Raw genomic sequence first — 26,666 nt, forward strand, 5'->3', positions numbered from 1 at the left:
CTAGGCCACTTACAACTCTCTCACAGCCTTACTCTCCTGCCAAATGCAAACACAAGGAGATCATTTCGAAGTACACCAGGAAGATTTGAGTTAGCTGGAGGAAGCCAAAAATCAAAACATCTACTCGTGCAAAAACTGCTATAAAATTTGCCCTTGTACGAGCTGTAAAATCTTATTGGGCCTGTGGAAGGGACCATTCTAAGTAGCTTTTGACCTGTTGTGGCGGTTCCGCCCTCTGCCTCACGCACGAAAGACCTCCCCAGTCTATTTGCTCCGGTGCCTCCATCCTATGCTACACGTTCATACCACTACCATTCGTTGCTCCCTCCGTCTATAGCAACATTCCCCCTGGTATCACAAGAGCTAGATTGGTAGCCCCCAGCAATGACGCGCAATGGAAACCTCTAGTCAAACCGTAGCATTCTGCGAGCCCCTAGCAGTGACATGCAATGGAAACCTCTAGTCAGACGCGAGAGCATTCTGCGAGTGCCCCCCAGTCAAACACCTTGCGTATCGTCCTCTCTGACGAACAACTCCTTTCCATCTGTGCCACAGAGCTGGAACTGAAAGAAACAACAATCTATGGATAGGTCATAGGACACTCTCTGTCTAGGGCCTAGCTTCGGGATTGGCTTCACTCCACGCTATGCATTGGCACATCGCAGATTGCAGAGACAATTCTCATGGGTCAGGGGATCTTCATGGTTCAACTCACCTCCGTGGATGTAGCCTGCGAGCTAGTGATAGCTCACCTTATGCCTCCACGAAGGGGGTCATTTACATAGTTTCCTGGTATAGTGGCTTCACAGTGAAGGAGTTCACGCTCCACAACAAGTTTCCTAGACACCCGGTCGCCCTTCTATTCCCTCGATTGGTGGTAGAGTATCATTAGTTAATGGAGGGCTTAGGACAGCTTTTCAGTACAGTTCTTCCTCCCTCTGCAGATGCAATGACAATCACAGGAGTTCCAAAGGTATAGGTGGTTGTAAAAGATACAAAGAACATACCCAAGTTTCTTGAGATTGACATAGGTAGACACTCTTTCAGGCAGCAGGTTATTGTGACAGGGCAGCTTGGCCAATGCCTGTAATGCCATGACTTTGGGCATCAGGCAACAGACTACATGCATTTTGGAGCTAAGGCAGCTCAGCCAGCAGAACCATAGATGGATGCTGACAGTATCACACGGGTCCATCGACGATAAAGAGGGACTGTATGGGGGGCCTCAGCCAGCCCCTTAGTCACAACCACGGCAGCAAAGAGCAAAAGGGCGGGCGACAAGCCCTTGTCAGAACATCCCGCAGCACCCCCCACTCGTCCCATCTAGTAGGATCACAGGTCTCCACCCCCACCACCCACTAAGGCATCTAAGCCCCCCCACCGCAGTTCCCCTAGCCCCCATGCCCCCGGAGACGGTAGGGGGAGCCTTAGCCAGCCCCTCAGACACAGGCATGGTAGCAGATAGCAAGAGGGTGGGCGTTAGGCCCCCGTCAGAATACCCTGCACCACCCCCCCACTCATCCCACCCAGTAGGATCATAGGCCTCCACCTCCACCACCCACTAAGGTGTCTAAGGCCCCCCACTTGAGATCCCCTAGCCCCCATGCCCCCCCCCTCCCCCCTTCATGGATCCCCCCCCTAACCCTATTCCACAACCTCTCATTTTCGAGGCCACTCGCCCCCCTTCACACCCGCCTCATACATCTGATCACCCCACCACCCCTTACTAGTTCTCTTCTCCACTTCTCCCCCGTTAATCAACGCCCCCAATCCTCGCCTAGTACATGTGTACACACACAGGAGGTGCACACACGGGCAGCCCTCACCGGCCTTGAGGCCAGGCACTCTGAGTTCTCCTTCCATACCTCAGTAACTTTTTGGGCGTGGAAGGGGGCCACGATGTATAGGGAATTTTTTTAGGTGCATCAGCCTCGCACCTCAGGAGACCAGATTCGCAGTCTCCGTGATTAGCATGGGAGGATTCGCTCTAGCCTAGATGAGGTGTTGGAGATTGCCACAGACTCTACAGACAGCTTTTTCAGTAGGTGGCAGTCTCAAAGCCAGAGTACAACGATGTAGACAGCAGGTTTGGGATTGCATTCTGTCCTTGGGTCACAAAGGAGATGAGACGCTCCCTCCTAGACCCCTTCATAGAGAAGGAGGTAGCTGAGGCCTTCAATGCACAGGACGGGCAGAAATGCCCAGTAGATCTTTCTAAGGCCTTCTTCACTACCTGCTAGGAGGTGGTGAAGGACCCCCTACTAATGGCCTTTTAGGAGATTTTCAGCTCAGGACTCGGCTCAAGACGGATGCCAGGGAGTTTATCGGCTAGTCTTGTTAGTCTCCTCCCCAAAGGGGGAGATCAGTTGGAGCTATCCCAGTGGAGACCAATCCCCTTGTTGTCAGTGGCCTATAAGGCCCTAGCCAAGATGATCGGGATTCCGCTTCGCCCCCTGCTTCCAGACATCATTCATGACACCCAAACAAGTTTTGTCTAGGATAGCAGCCTCCTAGACAATGCCTTCACTTTTTTCAAGGTGACCGAGTAGGCTCAGCACAGTGGTTAGGGATTGACAGTACTCCTCTTGGACTTCGAGAAGGCCTATGACAGGGTTGAGTGGGACTTCTTAATGGGCACCATGGCGAGGCTAGGTTTTCCCCAAGTATAGATCTGCGGGGTTTCGGCAGTTTATAGATCGGCCACTAGCAGGGTTCTCATTGGTGATAGGAGAGGGTAGAAGATTTGGCTAGAGAGATCTATCCGGAAAGGCTACTCTCTTGCCCCATATCTGTTGCTACTCTTTGTGGATGCGATGCCCTATTTCCTCCGCTCATGAGTGAGTGGGCTATGTATCCTAAAACTTTCGGTGTGAGGGAGGAGAGCGAGCTGCTGGACTCAGAGTATGCAGATGATACCACTCTTTATGTAGAGGATGATAAGTTGATGTTGGAGAGAGTGAGACTAGCTTTGAATGTATTTTTCATTGCAGCTGAAGCGAAAATCAACTGGCGAAAGTCAGTTGGTTCTCTTACAGATCCGAACTCCAACATTAAGTGGGGTGCCCACTTGGGGTTCAGATGGGTGTGCAGGGGACACACCGTCCAATATGTAGGGTTCTAGGTGTGAAGGAAACTGCTAGGGTTTGCACTGAGGACACATAGAGTGTATGACCATGACAGAAACACAAAGAGACAGACACAGACACAGAGGGCAAAACTCAAACCCCAAACGCAAAACTCAAAACTCAAACACAAATAGAAGAAGGGAGAGAGAGAACACAACTCTCAAGTGAATGAATGTTGTAAATGAATGTAAGAGTGTAAAGTGTGCTCAAGGGCACAGCAATGTCGGAGTGTGACGTCCACCGAAGATGGATCCCAAGTTTGTGGCCACCAGTCGGAGTGTAGGAGTGTTGAATAGTGAGTGGCAGCAGGCTGGTCATCAAAACGCAGCAGTCTAGAGGCTGGAAATTGGTAAACGCAGCGCTGTACCATCGATCAAAGGCTGGAAACTGTGCATACTCTGCTATAAACAGCTGGCTGAAATAGTGTCTCAGAGTGTCAGGGCCTACAATGCTGAAAACGCAGGCTGGCTGATCCTGGAGATGATGGACACCAGGTTAAACAGCAGTCTGGGACAATCTAGAGCACTCGCCAGCAGCTGAGAGCTGTCACCTACAACAATGAACAGGCTGAAGATAATGTGGCTGCAGTCGATGATGGCTGGACACCAGATGGAGGCGGGTTGCAGGCTGGAAACTGGGCGCCAATAACAGCAGATGGTGTGTGGAATGGTGTAATCTGCAAACAAGGATGATGGCTGAATGGGGGCAGCTTGTCTATCTATAGATGTGGAAGGGCGGCCCAAAAATTAGGGTTTCCACTAAACTCTCTCGAACCGCTCCCCGTTTTAGGGTTTCCATTGAACTCTCTCGAACTGCTCCCTGTTTTAGGGTTTCAACTGAACTCTCTCGAACTACTCTCCGTTTTAGGGTTTTACTCTAAAAGAGCATTTTTAGTGTGTTTTGGGGCAGTTCAAGAGGCTAATCGGCAAGTAATGCATATTTTAGCTCAATACCCCCTCTTAGGCCCAAAACTGAGCTGAAAGGTTAGGCCAGCCATTGTGATGTTTATGTACCCCAAGGCGTCCCACCCCAAAGCACGCAAGGCATTGGACAAAGGGTGCATGTCGATTGCCCAGTGGCCTACCAAGACTACAGAGGCAATGGTTATCTTACCAAGGGAATCCAAGTAGTCACCCTAGAGAGGACAGGGCATCGGACAAAGGGTGCACGTCGGCTGCCCAATGGCCTACCAAGCTCTATAAAGGCGGATGAAACTACATGATTTTCTTTTTTTTTTGAATAAGTGAAGTAAATTTGATGGGATGCAACCGATTGAGTAAAAGTGACCCAGAAGATGAGAGTAGGGACGGTACACCCAACACATCACAAAACAATACAAGCTAACCCATCTATTCAGGGTGTCGATGATGAGAAAAAATAGGTGATAAGATATCCATGTGATGAAGAAGGACGGTGATGTGGTAACAACAACCGTGGGTGGAAACAACTTAGGATCCGCGCAAGTGGTGCTCTGCACAATGAGATGCAAAGTATATTACATGCTGAAGAATGCTCATGCAGCAGGTGCCACTTGGACAGTGTCCCTCGTGGAAAAATTGTTCACTTGCCCAAGCGCCCTAGTACAAGGATGATGTAATCATGCAATGCAAAGGGTAAGGTATAAGGGGAAGAAGCCGATGTCGAAGACAAAGTACTAAAGCCTGTAGAATACCAAGAAGGGTAGAAACCCCCTCTCAACTTGGATGTAGATGCCGAAGAAGGAAGAGGAGCCTGATGTCGGTCTTCATATAGTGTCGAGAACCATAAGAAATAAAAGAAGATGAAGTGGATGAAGCACCCCACTAGAAGAGCAAGGGAAAAGTTACCGCCATGATAGCATCGAGAGAGATGCTGCACGATCCACCTAGGAAGGGGAAACCGCCATGCTGGAAAAGGAGCAAGCACTCCTAGGATGATGAAACGCAAGTCTGAAACGGTACGCATCTCCACATCTCTAGCCCAGGGAGGACCAAAGCAATCTGCAAGTTAGTCCTACACTGAAAGACAAAACCCTGCAAAAGAGGTGAGAATCTGTAAACACAAAGGTTAGTGGTGAGATGCTCCAAAGCAAAACAAAACAGAAAGAAAATCTAACTCAAAATAAATGCAATGAATGTGTATGTGTGTGAGTAAATGCAACGGAAGACAAAAAAATGAAAAAACCAAGGATAATGAATCCTATGGGTCCAACTCTAAGAGTGTGAAAAATGAATGCTAGACTAACCTAGGGTATCCGAAAGGACCTAGAGGCATGCGAGTCGAAGAAGGTGGCTACCATCGCGTATGTCCAGTAGCAGGGCTCTGCCAAGGGAACGCTTGACGAGGTGGGGAGGAAGGTGAGATAGATGCATGAACTGCAATGGGATTGGAACTTGCAGACCAATCAGCCAGTCCCTCAGGGGTAGTGAAAGAGATGGGCTATTGAGGCTATACTCGAGCCACATGTCTAGCAGCAACGGCGGGTGCTGAAGGAGCAGACGAAGCAGGAGCGAAAGGCATAGCCCCACTGGACTGTGCAATTGCAACGGTCTGCAGAGGCTTTTTAGGTGGAAGACCTTGGGCCTTGGAGCGACACTCCTAGTCCACATGGCCTGTTCTCTGGCAATGTGTGCAAAACTGGTTTTTCTTAGGGAGTTGCTGCCAGATAGGTTGAGATTCTTTGGTTCCATCTGAGGAAAAGAAGTCACCCTTTGATTGGCTTGCCTTCGCATCTAGCGAGTTCTTGCTACTAGTGGTTGTCCCTCCCGAAGAAGAGGCAACCAAGCCCCTCTGCTCTGAATAAGGCTATGATGAGGATTTTTTGTGGACTTGATCATACAGCCTCGCGTAACGCAAGAACTGGCACTCAAACTCGTAGAAGGTTGGCAATCTAGGTTGGGAGATGATGTGTTGAATGAAATTGAAGTACTTATCGGACAACTTATTCAAGAAGAATGTAACTTGATCGTCATCTGACTTTGGAGAGCCAGTAGTGGCGAACTCGGCAAATAACTGCCTATATTTAGTCAGCTTGACTTTCAGATCATCCCCTTTCTTAATAGAGAACTCTTAAAGCTCAAAGTCAAAATTGATGCGCCGAGTACAATCACGAGCCGCATAGTGGTCGAGAAGGTGACTCCATCGCTCTGACGCGAGCGAGAATTGCTGCAACTGAGAGTGAAACTCAGGAAGCAATCCTTGCATCAGCTCAACATTAGTTGTGGCATTGTAGGCTCTTTATTGACGGATGTAATCAGGGTGAGCTAGTCGAGGGTTCGGTATAGGCTCTAGACCAATGATGAGGTCCCAAAGACCCTGAGAATCAAGCACTTGTTACATGAAATTAGACCAAGGGGTGAAATTTGACCCGTTAAAATGTGTCTTATCCATGAAGGCATTCTTGGCCATTGCAACAAGAGTGGTAGTGCTCAGAGATGGATAGTGTGAAAAAGTGTAGTGTGGGTAGGATGAGGGAGTGGAGTACACTTGGAAATGGGCCCCACAGTGCCCACCAGGCATACGTATAGTGTGCAAGGTGGATACATAGGTAGGGATGGGTTGACTAGGCATGGGCATGGTAGCCATATGAGGAATCCAAGGTGGTGGGACGTGAACATAGTGAGCAGAAGATGGGAATCCCTGCGTAGGTGTAAGCCAAGGAGAGTGTGAAGATGCACCATAAGTTGAGGATAGAAACCCGTACGTATGAGTGGTCGGTGAGCAGAAGATGGGAATTCCTGCGTAGGTGTAACCCAAGGAGAGTATGAAGACGCACCATAAGTTGAGGATGGAAACCTATGCGTATGAGTGATCATGGGAGATGTGAAGCTGGGGATAGGGAGAGGGATGCCCATCACAGTCGTCCCACGAGTTATGGGTGTGCTCATGTGCTGAAAGGTGAGAGGAAATGTGTTAAAGGGTGGCATTCCCCCTAATGAAGTACCATTGTGCAAAGAGGTAGAGAATGGGGTAGAGAAGGAAAAGGTGCTAGGAGCGGAGATGGAAGATCCAATGCCCTAGGGTATGTGATGCAGATGTGGAGTGTAATCCAAGGTTTTGGAAAGATGATGAGAGGTGTGATATAGAAGAGGTGGGATGGGAGGGAAGTGAGAAGTGTGTGTGATATACTCAAATGAAACAGAAGCTGTAGATGTACCTGAATTTCATCTGCTTCGTGAGCCCCCTCTATTGAAGTTCACATATGCAAAGCCATCTGGATCCTGTACCTCAAAAGAAGAAACAAACAAGGGTTTTGATTCATGCAACACAAAAGAATTATACAAACCTGAGATTGGACCTAGCTGAGATGATAAAGATGGATCACCAGACGTTTTGAATGCCGTATGTCCTCCATGATCGGAGAGGTGGCCAGCCTCACCAACCGGTCCAGATGTGGTAGCAAAACTGGTAGGAGTGTAAACATCACCATACTTGTTACGATAGTACTCCTCAAAGTCCTCCTCTGTCATGTTAGTGAAATCTGGTGAAGGTGGAGTGTGGTCCTCCTCATCGAGTCCATAATGCGGTCTCAGGGCCTCCAATGATGGAGAAGCCTGATAAGACATCATAGGAACTGGAGAAGAAGGTGTATGCACATTGTGATTCGGTTACGAGTCGTATTGTGTGCCTCGCACAAAGACTAGCTCTCCACAATATCCGCAGGATACTCTTTTACAAGAGCATCAGCTCTGATACCATGTGAAGGAAACTACTAGGGTTTTCACTGAGGACACACCGAGTGTACGACCACGACAGAAACACAGAGACAGACACAGACACAGAGGGCAAAACTCAAACCCTAAACGCAAAACTCAAAAACTCAAACCCTAAATGCAAAACTCAAAACTCAAACACAAATAGAAGAAGGGAGAGAGAGAACACAACTCTGAAGTGAATGAATGTTGTAAATGAATGTAAGAGTGTACAGTGTACTCAAGGGCAGAGCAATGTCGGAGTGTGACGCCCACCGAAGACAGATCCCAAGTCTATGACCACCAATCGGAGTGTAGAAGTGCTGAATAGTGAATGGCAGCAGGCTGGTCACCAAAACGCAGCAGTCTGGAGACTGGAAACTGGTAAATGCAGCAGTGTACCACTGATCAAAGGCTGAAAATTGTGCACAGTCTGCTGTAAACAGCAGGTTGAAACAGTGTTTGAGAGTGTCAGGGCCTGCAATGCTGAAAACGCAGGCTGGCTGACCCTGGAGGCGACCACAACAGAAACACAAAGAGACAGACACAGACACAGAGGGAAAAAATCAAACCCTAAACGCAAAACTCAAAACTCAAACACAAACACAAGAAGGGAGAGAGAGAACACAACTCTGAAGTGAATGAATGCTGTAAATGAATGTAAGAGTCTAAAGTGTGCTCAAGGGTAGAGCAATGTCGGAGTGTGACGTCCACTGAAGACGGATCCCAAGTTTGTGACCACCAGTCGGAGTGTAGGAGTGCTGAATAGTGAATGGCAGCAGGCTAGTCACCAAAACGCAGTAGTTTGGAGGCTGGAAACTGGTAAATGCAGCAGTGTACCACCGATCAGAGGCTGGAAACTGTGCACAGTCTGCTGTAAACAGCAGGCTGAAACAGTGTCTGAGAGTGTCAGGGCCTGCAATGCTGAAAACGCAGGCTGGCTGACCCTGGAGATGATGGACAGCAGGCTGAACAGCAGTCTAGGACAGTCTGGAGTAGTTGCTAGAAGCTGAGAGCTATCACCTACAGCAATGGATAGGCTGAAGATAATGTGGGTACAGTCCATGATGGCTGGACAGCAGATGGAGGCGTACTGCAAGCTGGAAACTGGGCGCAAACAGCAGCAGAGGGTGTGTGGGCTCGTGTAACCTGCAAACAAAGATAATGGCTGAATGGGGGCAGCTTGTCTATTTATAGATGTGTAAGGGCGGCCCAAAAATTAGAGTTTCCACTAAACTCTCTGGAACCGCTCCCCATTTTAGGGTTTCCACTGAACTCTCTCGAACTGCTTCCCGTTTTAGGGTTTTTACACTAAAAGAGCATTTTTAGTGTGTTTTGGGGTTATTTAAGAGGCTAATTATCACGTAATGAATATTTTAGCTCAACACCAGGTGGGGCTCGACATCACTCTTGCCCAACAGTTTCTTCCAGTTCTCGACTCTATTAGGCAAAAGCTGACCTACTAGAGCAGTGTCCGTCTTTCTTTAGTGGGCCGAGCCCTGGTGGTCAACTAGGTCCTAGCAACGGCTTGGTATATCGCCTCTTGTTGGTGTTTCTCCTCGTCTTGTGTGGTTCAGCTTCACCGCCTAGTGTGGAATTTCGCTCTAAATTGGCTCAGATGGTTCCAAGGACTCGTGGGCTAAGGTGGCGTGGGTGACCATCATCTGGCATCGCAGTCTGAGGGAGGGCTTGGGATCATTGACCCAAAGTTTTAGAGCTTGGTCCTTTTGGGTAAGCTAGTGGTCCATGGTCTCACACTAGATGGGTAGACCTGGAAGGTCCTTTTGCAAGAGGGTCTCCAGGAGTGTAGATCGAGGCTTGGTGGGGGTTGGAGGCCATCCTTGGGATGGACATTCACAGCTGCCTAGATCATGCCACCCAGATCTTTCTTTCTCTGCAGTTTATTTTGAGTGTGGCTTCACAAGGCCCCTAGGATGCTACAAGGAGATAGACCACTAGTCGGTGGTCTGCAACCCCAAGTCGTCAAAGATCAGGACGGGATACACATAGGTGAGCAATCCCATATCTAGTGGGCTGGCTGGGAGGTTGGCCCTGCTCGTACTATCAGGATGTGGAGGGAGGTGTACACGATGGCGGATCAAGAGGTGTTGCAGCGAGCATTAAGATATCAACGAGATGTTGAGGTGAGGAGGAGGGAGATTGACTCAGTGATCCCTTAGGAGTTGCTAGATCCCCCGATCCAAGAGATGATGGAGCTTGGGGAGGTGTGGGCTGCTAGATTCTCACTGGCAGGTATCCCCTTACAGGTGGCAAGTAGAGTGGGTGGTGCCCCCTGCGGGACTTTCTTTACCATGCAGGATGAGGGGCGTCTGGCTCTTGACAATGAACAACAGGATGAGGAGATTCTTGTCCTTTCGTGGAGAAGGATTCATGTGATCGCACTCTAGGGGAAGACCTGGCGACTAGACCGTTATGTGTGCCCTAGGAGGAGTTTCGGGAGTGGCACCTTTGGATATGGAAGAGCAAGCCACTTGATGAGTTGGAGTGGGATCCTCGAGAGTGGCTATGGCCGGTCATTGCGGTCACCAAGAAGCCTCTGAGGTTCTTGGAGTACACAACTTGGATTGGTAGACATGTACTGATGCAAGAAGACATGGAATAGGCGCCTTCATGCAGCAAATACTGGGTGGAGTATAACATCATGGATGCTTTCCGTTGGACCTTTTGGCATTGCCTCTGCAGGACAGCTGGAGGCCGAGGAGGGTGTCATATTTTCTTTGGCTTTTGGCACATGGGGGTCTGGCTGTTGGCCCATACCTCCCCAGGCTCTATCGGCTCTCGTATCAGGGGGAGCAAGCCACTCCGAAGATACTGCTGCGTCTATCTCTCTTCTCCTCAACTCCACTCCTCTCTAGCATCTTGATACTCACTGTAGCACCTCCTTGTCTGCCATCCTGTACACCTCCAGCCATGTCCTGATGGTACTAGCCGGCGGGCCGGCCTCCCAACCAGCCCACTGGATGTGGGGGCGCTCATCAATCTGTGCCCTAACCCGATCTTTGACTTGGGGGTTCCAAATCACCGACTGACGGTCTATCTAGTCGTGGCAGCCTGAGGGGCTCTAGATTAGGGCCTTATGGAGGCCCTGCTACACGCGGAGTAAGTTGCGTAGGAAATATAATTTGGGCTGACGTGATGATTCGGCCGTTGCTAGGAGGACCTGGTTAACTGCTAGGGCTTGGCCGGCTAGTGAGAGAGGCGAGCCGTGCTCCAGTAGGATAGTTTCCTCTGAATAGAATCAAGGACAGGAAGAAACTGCTGGGCAGGAGTGATGTCGAGTCCCAACTGTAGGTACCGGCGGTCTGTCCTCTGCTCACCCATCTAAATCCCAACTGGATGCCCCACTCCATGCTAAAGTCCGGGTTTGTGAGGAAACCAACCGACTTTCGCGAGCTGATTTTCTCTCCCGCTGCAGAACAGAACACGTCAAGATCCAACCTCACTCTCTCTAGCATCAACTCATCGTCCTCTATGTAGAGTGCAGTATCATCTACATACTCTGAATCTAACAACTCAGTCTTCTCTCTCACTAGAAGTCGGAGGCTGCGTAATCCGCTCACATGTGACCTGAGGATGTGAGACATCACCTCTACAAAGAGTAGGAACAGGTATGGGGCCAGGGGGCAGCCCTGTCGGACCGATCTCTCCAGCCGGGACCTCCCTCCCTCGCCTTCCCCCTATGAGAACCCTGCTAGTGGCTGATCTGTATAGGCCGGAGACCCCGCGAATCCAAGCGTGGGGAAATCCTAACTTCACCATGGCACCCTCTAGGAAATCCCAGTCCACCCTGTCGTAGGCTTTCTCAAAGTCCAATAGTAGTACTGCCAGTCTTTGCCCATTGTGCTGAGCCCACTCTGTTGCTTCAAAGAAGGTAAATACATTGTCAAGTATGCTCCTATCTTGGAAAAAGCTTGTCTGTGTGTCATGGATGATGTCTGGAAGCATGGGGCAAAGTCGCCTACCAATGATGTTTGCCAGTGCCTTATAGGCCACTGGCAATAAGGTAATCACTCTCCACTAGGAAAGCTCCAACCGGTCTCCCCCTTTGGGAAGAAGACTGATAAGGCCTGCAAAAAGACTCCTTGGTATCTATCCTGAAGTGAAAATCTCCTAGAAGGCCATTAGAGGGGCCATCCTCTTCCCGGGCATTTCCGCCCATCCTGTGTATGGAAAGCCTCTCTAGTTCCTTCTCTGTGAAGGGGGCTAAAAGGGAGCGTCTCATCTTCTCTGTGACGAGGGATGGGATGTGATCCCAGACCTGCTGTCTACATCTCTGTCCTCTAGCTGAAGCTCTCTCCTACTGGAACATGTGCGTGTAATAGTCGGTGGCAATCTCCATTACCTCCTCTAGGCTAGAATGAGTCCTCCCATACTGATCCCGAAGGCTGTGTATTTGCTCTCCCGCAGTGCGAGGTGGGTGCACCTGGAAGAACTCCCTGCATATCGTGTCTCCCTTTTGCGTCCAAAAGGCTGCTGAGGTTTGGAAGGAGAACTCCGAGCGCCCGTCCTCTAGGCTAGCAATGGCTGCTCGTGCGCGCATCTTCTGTGCATGAAGAATGGGATTCCCTGGTGCCTTCTATAATAATCTTTGTGTGGTTGCTAGGTCCCGCCGGAGTTCTCTCTCCTCCTCCCGGCTCTGCTACATGGCCTGTATGGCTGCCTCTTGGTAGGTTCTGCTCGACTCGGCTAGGACCTCTGCAACCTCCTCTGCTATCCTGTTCCTCCTATCCCACTCTCTAGTCCAAATGTGCTCTATCTATCTTGTCACCTCCTCCCTCCTATAGATTGAGTCAGGGATCTGACAGGATCGTGTGTGTAGAGCAGGTAGTGGGGGATCAAGTGTCAGGAGAACCCAGACAACTTGGTGCCTACCAACTGCTCAATCTGGAACCTATCCAACCGCTCCAAGCACCTAGCTGTCCGTATCCCCAAGAGAAGTCCAACGACCTCTCCCTCCTCTAGAAGGCAAGGTCTCTCCACGCATCGTGTGCTCCTACTGCTAGCAGAAATACCTCCCATGCCTCCTGCTCCTCCCCAGCCATGCCGTGGTAGTTTCTGCCTCTACCCTGTTGGTCCTTCAAAGCCTCTAGGTCGTTGAAGTCTCCTCCAACGATCTAGGAGTCCACCTCAAGGAGTCCGTCCTCGGATCTCCACCTAGAACCTGCTGCATGCCCTAATCTCCGTAGGGGCATAGACATTGAGGACTCCAAGGCACGAGTCCCCAACATCCAATCAGATCCATAGAACCCTCCCTGCCACTATCATCCCATGGTCTTGTACACAGGCGGTGAGACTTGGCCCAATAGAGGTGCATATGCCTCCACTCCTGCCGTGGGTACCTATGGCGTGCTCCCAATAAGTGTGCGAGCTCCCTAGAAGTACCTTCCTGCTAGGCCTGGGTGGGGGTCAGCTTGTGCTCCTGTACAAGTAGGATGTCGATCCCTCTGGCAAGGGCAGGCTGCAGCTCCTGTAGAACAATCAACTTCCTGGAACCACGTGCCCCACTGTAGTGGAGACTATTCACATTCCAGGATGCAAGGTGTAAGCTTATGGGGAAACCTGTGACTGACCAAGTCTGTTCGGTGTGGAGGTTGCTGATGAGGAGGAGAAGCTATGAGGCATGTAAGTACGCTTTGCCGCCGGTCTGGACGGCGAATTCCAGTCCCCCATGGTGGCCCTCGGCTGAACCATAGGGGTGATAGATGCTCTAGGTGGTATTATCAATGCATCTATCAGCCATGCTGAGAGTTGTGACTCTGTACACTGGTAGAAATGGGCCGCTTGTGCTGGGAGTCACTCGATCACATCCCTCGGAGCTCTCCACTGTGGAGGGGCTCAAAAGATAATGCTCAAGTGTGGGACCTCGGCACCAGCCCACCAGTTAATGCCCATCATGCAACCAGGCCACTGCGGGGCAAACAGTGCTAGTCCTTCTTCTCCCATCCACTGGGAGATGTGGTCCGCCACCTGACTCTTCAACTCTTCCTCTATCTGTGTAGTCATCTACTCCCCTCAGTGAGAGGACTGAACACAAAAGGCATAGTTTGGTCCATTTGGTGGTACTAGTAGATGGACCTTGCCCCTCCCTGACTTACGAACCACAAAGATCCCCACCTCCAGAGGTAGCGGAAGCTCTCCGTGCTCGGCAACTCTCTGGTAGGACCATAGGCCACTGTGGAAGAACTCCTATGGCAACAGTTGTGCTTGTCTCGGGAAAGTGTGACAGGCAACAAGGGCGGATGAGTTGGTGGCTGTATAGGAGGGGGAAGAGTACTAGTGCGAGAAGCATGTAGATGTGTGTGCTCATCACCTCCTGTGGAAGGAGGGGGTTTGGGTTTGGGAGGGGACCACCTCTATTCGTGCGGATTAGGGGGGTTGCTCGGTAGGGAAGGTTGTGGGGGGAAGGAGGATCGAGGGATGGTGGGATGGATGGAGGTGCATGGTGGGTGTGGGGGGGATCTCAGGTCAGGTAGTTTGTGGCGCGGGTGCTGGATGTGGGGGGCTACGGTCCTGCTAGGTGGGGTGAGCAGGGGGGGTTGTGGAGTGCTCTGCGGAGGGGGCGTCGCTCGCCCACCGGCAAAGCCGCCTTGGCTACGAAACACATACATACTATTGCCTAATGCCCAAAGTCATGGCAACGCAAGCACTACTCTGGCTGCCCCGTCACAATGACCTAATGCCTAAAGGAGTGGCCGCCCGTCTCAATCTCTAGGAACTGTGGGATATTCTTGACCTCTTTCACTGCCACCCATACATTTGGGACTCCTGCTGCTGTCACTATATTCGCGAAAGACGCGGGAAGGACAGTGCCAAAGAGCCGTCCAAAGTCTTCTATCAACTGGCAATACTTTATCCCCAGGCCAGGGAAAAGAAGGGTGACCGGGTGCCGAAGAAACTTATTGCGAAGTGCAAATGGCTCCATAGTAAAGCCACTGTACCAAGGGACCATGTATATGACCCCCTTCTTGGTATGGTGAAATGGCAAGTAACTCGTAGGCTGTGTCTGCCACTCAGCCTAACCATGAAGATCCCTTGGCCCATTAGGACCGCCTCCGTGATCTGCGTTGTACCGATGTGCAACATGGAGTGAAGCCAGTCCCTAAGCTAGGCGCCCTAGCTAGGGAATGTCCTACTACCTGACCATAAATCGTTGTTTCCTTTAGCTCCAGCTCCTTAGCTCGAACGGCTAAGAGATGCTCCTCAGAGAGGACGACACGCAAGGTGTTTGATTGGGGGGCAATCACTGAGTGTGTCGGCATCTGACGAGAGGTTTCGATTGTGCGACCCTTCTGAGAAAACTACCAATCACGTCACGGTGCTACCTGAGGGGGAAGGTTGCTGTAGGGGAACAATGCCGGGGGGGAGGGGGGGAGGGCGGGGAGGGGAGGCTGTTGTTTTGGGTAGTTGGGGGCGGGGGGGGGGGGGGGGGGGGTTTGTTGGACACCACGGACAGAACCACGATCGCGGATAGAGGCAGCACGCCGGGGAGGGGGGACAGCAGGGCAGGTGGGGACAACAGAGCGGGCGGAGACAGGCGGCGAGGGGCGCGGGTGGGGTATAGGCAGAGACAGGCGGCTGAATCCATTGGGGGGAGGGTGGGGCGAACTGTCGGGGCGCGGGGGATAGACAGATAGGTGGGGCGCCAGACAGTCGCGAGCCATTGTGGTGTGGGGAGGCTAGCTGACGTGGCGGCGCGAATGACCTGGGCAGGCACGATCAGACGTGACAGGGGGAGCTCGCAACGTGACGGGCATGAGCGCTTTGCTTATTACTCCACCTCGCTAAGTAATCCTTATTCTTTACTATGATAAAAATAATGAAGAATTATTTAGTATTATTTAAATCATCTTTAGGTGAATCTATATAGTAAATGTAATGTATGATAATATGTATTTAGATGATATTATTGTTAGTTTATTTGTGAAATACAAGGTTAATCTTTTTTAGTGATAATTTTAACCAAATCATTGATCTTTAATATTATTAGTTAATTTAATTTAATCTCTTTAGTATAAATAATATTAAAGTATTAGATTTAAGACATACTTTTATCTAAACAAGCTTTGCTATTTTCTTTACGTGGTTAATTTTTAGAAAGCTTTCCTAGTTTTCTTTGCAAAAGTAACAGGATTACATGCAAAACAAGAGAATAGGGTAAAAACTTAGTTTTGTTGTTTCTTTCTTATTTGGAGTCGAAATTTAGAGCTTTCAAAGTCGTTTTGGGAGTTTTGGCACATTCTAGAAACGAAGGTGATGTCAAAACATCATGATTCGGCACACAAATTTTTTTTTGCATCCACTATAGCAAGCTAATTAGACATATGATATGAATGTAAATAGCTATGTAATCAATATTCCATAATATAGGATGCCAAACCATGGCTTTTATCGTGGGGGAAGGTCAAGCCCTATTGTGTGTTTTTTCTTGCTCTTTGTAAATTTGTTAACTTATTCAATTATTTTATGTTTCATAATGTTGTCTCTATTTAATATATTGAGATGTTAGATTTACCATGTGGTCCATTTCACAATGATATGACTTAGTCAAATCTGAGATCACAATCCCAAAACTTAACTATTACCAAAGTTTCTTTAAATGGTGCACATGTCTAGAGAGTGCCTATGTTCCATATGCTGAACCCTAATTTGAAAGGATCCACACTTCTATAAATAGACAGGCTGCTGCCTACAACTCAGCCCTACTTCTATCTCTAGATTGTTGGCTCTTGTCTCTGCTATCCACATCTCATCTATGGAGGATATCTTAGTCTGAGCTGCTACTTACTGCTGTCCATAGCTGGCACTTTCTTCCAGCCCCTCTCTCCCTGTTGACGATTGATTTCAGCCTGTTTTCATCGTTTGACAGCGTGCATTTACCATTGTTTTTCCAGCTTGTGTTTACCCCCTGATTTGCTGTCGCAAGCTGTTCACATCATCAATTGTGCCTACATTTACTGATCAGCCTGGTCATACAGTCTGGCACATCATCAGAACAAGTGTGTTTTGCTGCAGCAGCTGTCACCTACACTTCAAACTATTTCTTGCGCGCTGCATATTGTTTATGCTGTCTTGCTTCGTCCAGCACTGATCATTGATCACCTGCACTTCATCCAGCATTTTGGGGTCTATTAGAGTAGGACACACTCTCCAACCCATATTCTCTGCCCCTCCTAGAGACATGGAAGTTTGAGAGTCAACATTCATTTTTCATAATGTGTTTATTGCATTGAACATTGTATTTATTCATTATTCATTCATTCATTTTCAGTGTCTCTGAGTTACCCTAACCCTACTAAATTCTTTTATTAGTCTATGCTTCGTTGTACAACTATGTTTATTATTTGTACATGAGTAATTCTTTAGAGGAGTTTTCCAACATTGCCCATTGCAGTGCATAGAGACTATGAAACACTATCCATGGTCATGTGAGGTAGCACAATTGGTATGGAGGGGTGTGTCTCAATTGCTCCACCAAGTGGAACCTAACCTGGGATGTATCTCTTGAGGGGCTTTTTGCTAGCATTTAGTTAGTTTATAATTAAATTTCAGCTTTATGGATTATTGGGACCTTTCATTTTGTAGATAGATTGTCTTAATGTTGGTATGCTAGTCGACATTCTAGCTTAAAGTTACAATCTTCTTATAACTACTTTTAAAATTCTTGATTTAAGACCTACAAACATGCAAAGGTAGGCATGCGATTTACCTTAACATCAGGAGAACAAATGACATTCTCAAATTTTCTCTTGGAGATTTTTATCAACCCCTCCACAAATTCTCGAAAAATAAATTGTCGATCCTACAAAATATTTCAAACATGCATTGAGTCATTTGTCTTGCATTTTGATTCTATGACAAAATATAATATGAGCTACAAAAACATTCAAGGCATGAAAATAATCATTGTACTACTTTGTAAGATAATAGCTTCAGAATTTATGTGCTAGTAAACCAAAACAATCTAAAAATGTTAATCTCCAAGAAAGATTATCTTGCATTAGTCAGCAAAATAGACCATTAACTTCCACTAAAATGTTTCAAGGCTTTACAAGGTTTGTAGCCCTTGGTCACATGCTTAAATGATCTAGATATGAGGTTGAAAGGTTAGATAATAAACTCACTTTAATCAATTTGAAGCTTTACACTAGGCATAACCCTTGGCCATAAGCCATCCATTACACTTTTGCTTCATTATGCACATCACACCCATAATCAAGCAAGCCTAAGCAATGGATATTAACTACACCATAGCTTGTCTCCTCCAAGGCATAATTGACAAATGCATGAATGTTAGTAAAGAGGATATATGATGATGGGTAGCCATAACTCGTTGTTCTCTAGGGTCCCATCTAATGATTTGGAAATTTGTGTGGTCATGGAATCATGGAAGTGGTTTCAAACCCTCGTTGCACTCAACCCTTGTTGATGGGAAAAGGTGGAAGCGAGAGATGATGTCAAGGTCTTAGTTAGTTTTGCTTAACCCTTGTTGATAAGAATATGGCATATCTCTAAATCCCAAAATATCTTGGAAGCGGTATTTCTTGGACTTAAGGTCCAACTTTCACTTCTTTTCTACATCACAATTGAAAATGCGAGAATCAATAACTAATGGTTCTAACCTAAATATGTCTCCTCCAATGACATATTATCAAAGAAATTTCCTTCAAGTGCCATTCTCTTGATGAAACTCCTCAAACGTCTTGAGGCAAAATTTACCACTATAGTCACTTATTCCCTTCTCTGCACTTCTATCAAACTTTGCCTCAACCAAAGCATGCCACTCAACAAACTTTACAAATGTTTGATCTCAAAAAGATGGGTTAGGTTCCTTCAATACCCATCCAATAGCTTGGGCCATGGATAGGAGCCTAGCATGTGCATACAAGGATCTTTAAGGGAGTCACTCCTTTCTCATTGTTGGTCATGATTTGAGCATGATTCCCACAAGCCAAGTGCATTGCGAAATGCTAGCATTATGCTAAGTTCATTTAGACCATGAGGTGCAATCATGCCATTGATTTGCAAAACATGTCTACTACAAAGACTCTCTAGAATCTAGACAAAGATAGTAAAACACACTCAAATCCTTGTGGGAGATGGGAAAGACTAGAAAAATGACCCTTGAGCATATCACGGGAAGGATGTTTTTATTCCTACTATGGACTCTAGCATCTTCTTTCACTTTGAGTCACCCATGGTGTGGCATTACAACCTCCTAGATTGGTTGTTTACTCACCTCCCTTGTAGTTAGACTTTTACAAGGCTTATTTTGTACTTTGTAATTTACGGCACCTTAGGGAAGATCTTCTTGAGTATTATCGATAGAATATTCTTTTCTTTGAAAGAAAATTCCATATAGACAAGATAAAGAATATTGAAGAGTAGTGGATAGAGTTCCATGTTTCATCCCTAGATTTAGCTTGAGATGAATATAGTTTGAGTTTGGGCAACCCTATCACCCCATCATGCCTAGCAATCTATTGTATACTAGAAAATGGTTAATCGATGCCATATATTGATTGACTACAGCAGCATGTTGAGGGTTAACCACTCTATGGAAATGAAGATAAGAGGTAAGTCTCTTTATACCACTCTTATAGATTAGCTAAAATATATCTTGAAGTAGCAAGATCAATAATCTCCACCAATCTTGACTAGGAGGAACTAGATATACGAGTATCATTCAACCACACAACTAGACATGTACTATCCCTATTGGAGTCCTCAATGTCTATGCCCCTACGGAGGTTAGGGCACGCAGCAGGTTCTGGGTGGAGATCGCGGATGGACTCCCAGAGGTGGACTCCTCGATCGTTGGAGGAGACTTCAACAATCTAGAGGCTTTGGAGGACTAGTAGGGCAGAGGCAGAAACTACCAGAGCATGGCTAGGGAGGAGCAGGAGGCATGAGAGGTCTTTCTACCGGCAATAGGAGCACGCAATGCCTGGAAAGACCCTGCCTTCCACAAGAGAGAGAGGTCGTTGGACTTCTCTTGGGGATAGAGGCGGTTAGGTGGAGGCCTGCTGGAGCGGTTGGACCGGTTTTTTGTGGAAGAGTGGGGAGGCTCTCATGGAGGCCAGATTGAGCAGTTGGCTGGCACCACGTTGTCCGATCATTGCCGGCTCTCCGGACACGATTCCCCAGCATCTGCCCTAGACACACGATCCTATCCGAACCCTAACTCGATCTATAGGAGGGAGGAGGTGACGAGACAAATAGAGCAGATTTAGACTAGAGAGTGGGATGCATGCAGGAGAGCAGATACGCAGCCTTCGGTATCAGTATGGGAGGACTCCTTCTAGCCCGGATGAGGTGATGGAGATTGCCACCGACTACTACACGTGCCTCTTCCAATAGGAGATAGCCTCAGTTAGAGGACAACGTTGTAGACAGCAGGTCTGGGATCACATCCCATCCCTCGTCACAAAGGAGATGGGACGCTCCCTCCTAGCCCCCTACCACTGACTACTACAGGTGCCTCTTCCAGCAGGAGATAGCCTCAGCAAGAGGACAACATTGTAGACAGCAGGCTGGGATCACATCCCGTCCCTCGTCACAGAGGAGATGGGAAGCTCCCTCCTAGCCCCCTTCACAGAGAAGGAACTAGAGGAAGCTTTCCATACACAGGACGGGCAGAAATGCCCAGGAGAGGATGGACTTTCTAAGCCCTTGTTCACTACCTATTGGGAAGTGGTGAAGGACCCCCTACTAATGGCTTTCCAAGAGATCTTCACATTAGGACAAATGCCGAGGAATCTTTCGGCAAGCCTTATCAGTCTTCTCCCCAAAGGGGGAGACAGGTTGGAGATTTCCCAATGGAGAGCAATCACCTTATTGTCAATGGCCTATAATGCACTGGCAAAGATGATTGGTAGGTGACTACGCCCCGTGCTTCTAGACATCATCCATGATACACAAACAAGCTTTGTCCAGGATAGGAGCATCCTGGACAATGTATTCACTCTCTTTGAGGCGATAGAGTGGGCTCAACACAGTGGGCAGAGACTGGCCGTACTACTCTTGGATATTGAGAAAGCTTATGACAAGGTGGACTTGGATTTCCTAGAGGGGCACCATGGTGAGGTTGGGTTTCCCCCAGGCTTGGATTCGCGGGGTCTCCACACTTTACAGATCGGCCACCAGCAGGGTTCTCATAGGTGGTAGGCGTGGGGAGGAGTTTCGGCTGGAGAGATCAGTTCGGCAGGGCTGCCCCCTAGCCCCGTACCTGTTTCTACTCTTTGCAGAGGTGATGTCCCACTTTCTCAGTTCACGTGTGAGCGGACTACACAGCCTCCGACTTTCAGTGAGAGAGGAGACTAAGTTGTTAGACTCAGAGTATGCAGATGATACAACACTCTACATAGAGGACGATGAGTTGATGCTGGAGAGAGTGAGGTTGGCTCTTGGGGTGTTCTGTTTTGCAACGCGAGTGAAAATCAACTAGCGAAAAACAGTTGGTTTTCTCACCGACCCGAACTCTAACATGGAGTGGGGCGTCCACCTCGGATTTAGATGGGTGAGCAGAGGACAAAGACTCTGGGGTACCTAGGGTTCCAGGTGGGACTCGACATCACTTCCGCCCAGCAGTTTCTTCCAGTTCTTGATTCTATTCGGAGGAAGCCGACCTACTGGAGCATGGCTCACCTCTCACTAGCCGACTGAGCCCTGGTGGTTAACCAGGTCCTCCTAGCGACGGCTTGGTACATCGCCTCGTGTTGGTGCTTCTCCTCATCCTGCATAGTGCAGCCTCGCCGCCTAGTGCGGAATTTTGTTTGGTCCCGATTAGACGGCTCCAGGGATTCCAGGGCCAAGGTGGCATGGGCGACCATCATATGGCATCGGTCAGAGGGAGGGCTGGGGATCATAGACCGAGAGTATCAGAGTATGGCCCTCTTGGGCAAGCTAGTTGTCCACAGCCTCACACCAGGAGGGCAGACCTGGAAGGTCCTACTGCAGGAGGGTTTTCAGGATTGTAAACCGAGGCTTGGCGGTGAGTGGAGGCCATCCCTGAGATGGATCTTCATGTCTGCCAAGATCACCCCCCCCTAGATTGCCTTTCCTACGTAGCTTGCTCCCCATGTGGCAGGGCCTCCGTAAGGACCTAATCCAAAACCCCCCAAGCTGCCAGGAGGAGATAGACCCTCAACCGGTGATTTGGAACCCCCAGGTCAAAGCTGGGGAAGGGGCATAGATTGGCCAGCTCCCCCACATCTAGTGGGCTGGTTGGGAGGCTGACCTGGCTCGTACCATCAAGACATGGCGGGAGGTGTACAGGATGGTGGACGAGGAGGTGCTGCAGAATGTATCAGGATGTCAGGCTTGGTCCTTGATATGAGAGCCAATAGAGCTCGGAGCGGTATGGACCGCTAGGTTTTCACCCCTACGGGTGGCAGGTAGAGTGGGCGGCACTCCACCTGGGACTATCTTCACCATACAGGGGGGGGGCGTCCTGGTCTTGATAGAGGGCAACAAGATGAGGGGATAGCTGTCCTTTTCATGGAAGAGGATCCGGGTGATTGGTCTTCAGGGGAAGACATGGTGGCTGGATCCTTTTGTCTTTTGGAAGGAGCTCAGGGAGTGGCGCCTCTAGATCTGGGAGGGCAGGCCACTTGATGAGTTGGAGTGGGATCCGGGAGAGTGGATCTGGCCGGCCATTGCCGTCGCCAAGAAGCCATCGAGGTTCTTGGAGTACACCACCACAATTGGCGGATATGTACTGATGCAAGAGGATATGGAGTGGGTGCCATCACATAGTAGGCACTGGGCACAGTACAGCGTTACAGAGCCTTTCTGACGGACTTGGCACCGCCTATGAGATAGTTGGAGACCGAGGAGGGTATCGTACTTTTTACTTTTTATGGCTGGTGGCACATGGAGGCTTGGTGGTGGGGCTTGCCCAGATGCAGAAGGGAGGTTGTATGCGCTACACACAGCAGCCTTCGAAACCCCAAAGCATTGCCTTTGGTAGTGTGAGGCGGCGCAACTCGTGTGGAGAGGAGCATGTTGCATCCTTCGTTGTATAGCACCCAACCTTGGATGTATCTCATGGGGAGCTTTTTGCTGGCAGGTGGTCAACCAGGGCCGTAACTGTATGAGACTGGGATGCAGGACACGATATTCATGATCGAGGCAGGGTCGTGTGCAGTGGTTGGTTTGGAGGCTTTATCCATCTGCCAGGTACTGGAGCCCATAGCAGACCGCTCTCTGAGGTATGGGAAATCATAGGGACTCTTATGGGTTGGCATATCTAAAAGGCGCGGTGTCAAGAAGCCTTCGGCGGAGAGAGACTCTCAGTACAGGCAACCTTAGCAGAGCTTTGGACCTCCATCATCCACTCCCACCGCGGCCGATGGGATCAGGTGCAGGGCGAGTCCAGCGCTCGTCAAGAGCTCCGATGTCATTCCATGCGCACTTGGGGCGGCCAGGACTTGTTTTTCGTGATGCAGGCAGGCAACCCCACATGGTGATACACCCCCCCTTTATGGCTTCTTGCCCCCATGCCCCCCAGACCGCCTTGAGAGGCTTGAACGGCCGATGGGATCAGGTGCAGGGCGAGTTCAGGGCTCATCAAGAGCTCCGATGTCATTCCATGCACACTTGGGGTGGCCAGGACTTGTTTTTCGTGATGCACGCAGGCAGCCCCACATGGTGATACACCCCCCCTTCATGACTTCTTGCCCCCATGCCCCCCAGATCGCCTTGAGAGGCTTGTATACATGATGTATTTGTGACCTCATCAGCTCCAGCTTGTTTGTAGAGCATGAATACTCCGTTGTAACCAGTTTCTTTTAGTAATATAATCATCCACATTTTACTTGCAAAAAAAAAAAAAAGATATGTACTATCTCATTAACCCACTGTATCCCTATATAAGCACTGTTTTGTCTTGTACACCACCTTGGCTTCTTTTATAGTATATCAGTGACTACCTTTCAGCTTGTCACATTTTGATGTCTCATGATTAGTCAAATGGCCTCTAGTCTCTTGAGTCTCCCAACTCCTTGTCTAGAGTGTCTAGGCCTTATGGCATCCATTTAAACCTTGGGCACATCTCTCTCTCTCTCTCTCTCTCTCTCTCTCTCTCTCTCTCTCTCTCTCTCTCTCTCTCGTAAAAGATAATTGTATTAATTACGAAAAAAAGGTATAAGTTTACTTGATTACAAGATACATGATGACGCTAAGCCATCATGTGTAAAGGCCCAATACCAAACTACAAAAGAGTTACAAAAGTCATGGCAAAGACGCAGAGGAAATTGCCATATGCTAGGGAAGTAAGTCCTCCCGAGGGAGTAAGCCAGAGTGCCGAATGAGATCTATCTACCAATGCAAGAGACCTTTAAGCCTCACAATATGTGCCGGGACATTAGAGGCTGAATCAAAAAATGACGCTAAGCCATCATGTGTAAAGGCCCAATACCAAACTACAAAAGAGTTACAAAAGTCATGGCAAAGACGCAAAGGAAATTGCCATATGCCAGGGAAGTAAGTCCTCCCGAGGGAGTAAGCCAGAGTGCCGAATGAGATCTATCTACCAATGCAAGAGACCTTTAAGCCTCACAATATGTGCCGGGACATTAGAGGCCGAATCAAAAAGAAAGGCATTCCGAGTGGTCCAATTGTGCCAGCATCCCTAGTATCTAAGAAAGTGAAACAAGATCTTTATATGTGCTTGTGCCAGTGTGGGGTATTTTGGTCGTACAAAAACCCAATCAAAAGGGCTTAGCGAGAAGCCAACCACTGCTCGCCAAACCGCTGACAAGAGCGACCAGATATTCTTAGCGGGAGGACATGAAATAAATCAATGATGGGCCCATTCCACAGTAGTGGTGCAAAAGAAACAATGGCCGTTAGAGATTCGACGCTTGGAAAGGGTTGAAGCAAGCGGAAGACCACCAATCATCACCCTCCAAAGAAAGACCTTGCATTTGAAAGGTGTCTTGTTCAACCAGCCCTCCATCACAATTGTCTTCCACCATGACTGAGATTTCCGCAATCCCCATACAGTATTAGCTTTAGTAACCAGCCATTGATGGTCTTTAATCAGAAGATGATACACCTGGTTAGCTGAGGCCTTTACCAAATTCAACCGACCCGCAAGGTCCCAGTCCTGCCAAGGACAATCCAAAGCAAGGGCAGGAAAGGGTTGCCTACTCTGGAGCACTGACAGAAGCTGTTCCCATAAATCACGGTATCCACGAGGGATTCTGAAAAGCCTCTTGGCTGTACAAAAGGATATCAAGACGTTACGACTGGCAAGGGTGGCATCTGCAACTGAAATTAAGCCCAAACGTGCCATGCGGTTAAATTTTGGTCTGAGCTCATGCTTGCCTTGCCAAGAAAGTAATCTTGAGGCTGCCAACAATTCCAATTGAAAAGAGTTAGCATGTAAGCGGTCCTCCGCTGGATGCCAACGCGCCTTCTGGAGAACCAATTTCCAAGAGCAGACCAAATGAACAAGCAGGGATGAGGAAGGACTAGAAAACTGAGAGTCTGCATTAAGAACATGCCATCAGGAGCTCCGAATTTGTGTATTGCCATGCAGAAGCCCGTGATCCTCAAGAAAATAACGGGCTATCACGACCCACGGGTGATGATCCATGCACATGGCAAGAAAAAGAGACCAACGAAGTGCCAACATATGAGTTTCGGCATCCAAAATAGCCCCACCACCCATACATTTGGGGGTACATGTATGCTGTATGCGACCAAGAAATCCATGAAATGCCTACCTGCAAGGAATCCTTCTTCCATAACATGAAACGAATGTGCTGAGTGAGAGCATTCAAAGTAGTAGTAGTCCAAGGCAGCAATGGCAAGAAATAGGTGAGCATTGGCAATATAATTGTCTGAGCCACTTTGAGATGAACATGGAAGGGCCAAGCCTGCGACTTCCAATATAGAAACTTAGCTGCCAGTTTCTGTGAAATCCACTCGAGAAGTTGCTTTGGCCGAACATCAACACCCAGAGGTTACCCAAGATGTTTGACAATGGAACCACGGGGAACAACCTATCCCTGCCATCCCAAGGACTGTAAATCGGACTCTGTGCAACTGAGAATGGCTGATTTGAAAGCATTGATATGAAGACCAGAAGCATGACCAAAGAGCGTCCAAACATCTAATGCTTTGCGAAGATTGTCCTTGTCCGCACGCAAAATCATAAAGCTGTCATCAGCTAAAGATTGAGTAATAAAGTGCTGTCCAAAAGGAAGGGACAATCCAGCCAACTGAGTAGAAGCTGCCATAGAAGATAACATCGAAAGAACCGGATGAGTCGCAAGGGCAAAGAAGAGAGGACTCAAAGGGCAACCTTGTCTCACCGAGTGTGCAAGGACAAAGAAGAGAGGACTCAAAGGGAAACCTTGTCTCACCGAGTGTGCAAGGACAGACGGCTCGGTAACACCACCATTTAGCATAACTCGCGAAGAAGCCATAGTACTAATGGTGTAGATCAAGCGAGACATCCGAGTACCAAAGCCCATAGTAGACATAAGTTCTGCAATGAAAGACCAGTCTAAATAATCAAAAGCCTTTCCCAGATCCAATTGAATCAATACCACTTGCTGATTGGAGTGCCTTGCATAGTCAATAGCCATTTGCACATTTAAGATATTGTGCAGAATGTTTCGGCTCTTAATGAAACCATATTGAAGAGGATGCACAATGGCCGGAAGATGCTTGTGGAGCCGATTTGCCATCACTTTGGAAAAGATTTTATATATCAAACCTATCAAAGAAATTGGTCTCCAATGTTTCAACATTGACGGCGAAGGGACTTTTGGAAGCAGTTTGATAAGACCTTCTTTCCATGAGGAAGGCATAAACCCCGTTTCCCAAACTTGCTGAAACA

General features: G+C 48.5%; 1 protein-coding gene across 4 annotated transcripts in view; it reads right to left on the reverse strand.

Moving 5' to 3' along the window:
- Window positions 1-26,666, reverse strand: part of LOC148011785 (uncharacterized) — a 227,820-nt gene that overhangs the window by 41,868 nt on the left and 159,286 nt on the right. For all 4 annotated transcript variants that reach the window (XM_087670840.1, XM_087670839.1, XM_087670842.1 and 1 more), the window contains one exon: window positions 17,523-17,615. In XM_087670840.1, coding sequence (XP_087526966.1) covers window positions 17,523-17,615 — 93 coding nt within the window. The remainder of the gene's footprint in view (window positions 1-17,522; window positions 17,616-26,666) is intronic.

This window comes from Lygodium microphyllum, chromosome 28 (genome assembly GCF_053477565.2).
Source record: "Lygodium microphyllum isolate KBCC chromosome 28, Lygodium_microphyllum_v1.1.10, whole genome shotgun sequence".
NCBI classification, from domain to species: Eukaryota; Viridiplantae; Streptophyta; class Polypodiopsida; order Schizaeales; family Lygodiaceae; genus Lygodium; species Lygodium microphyllum.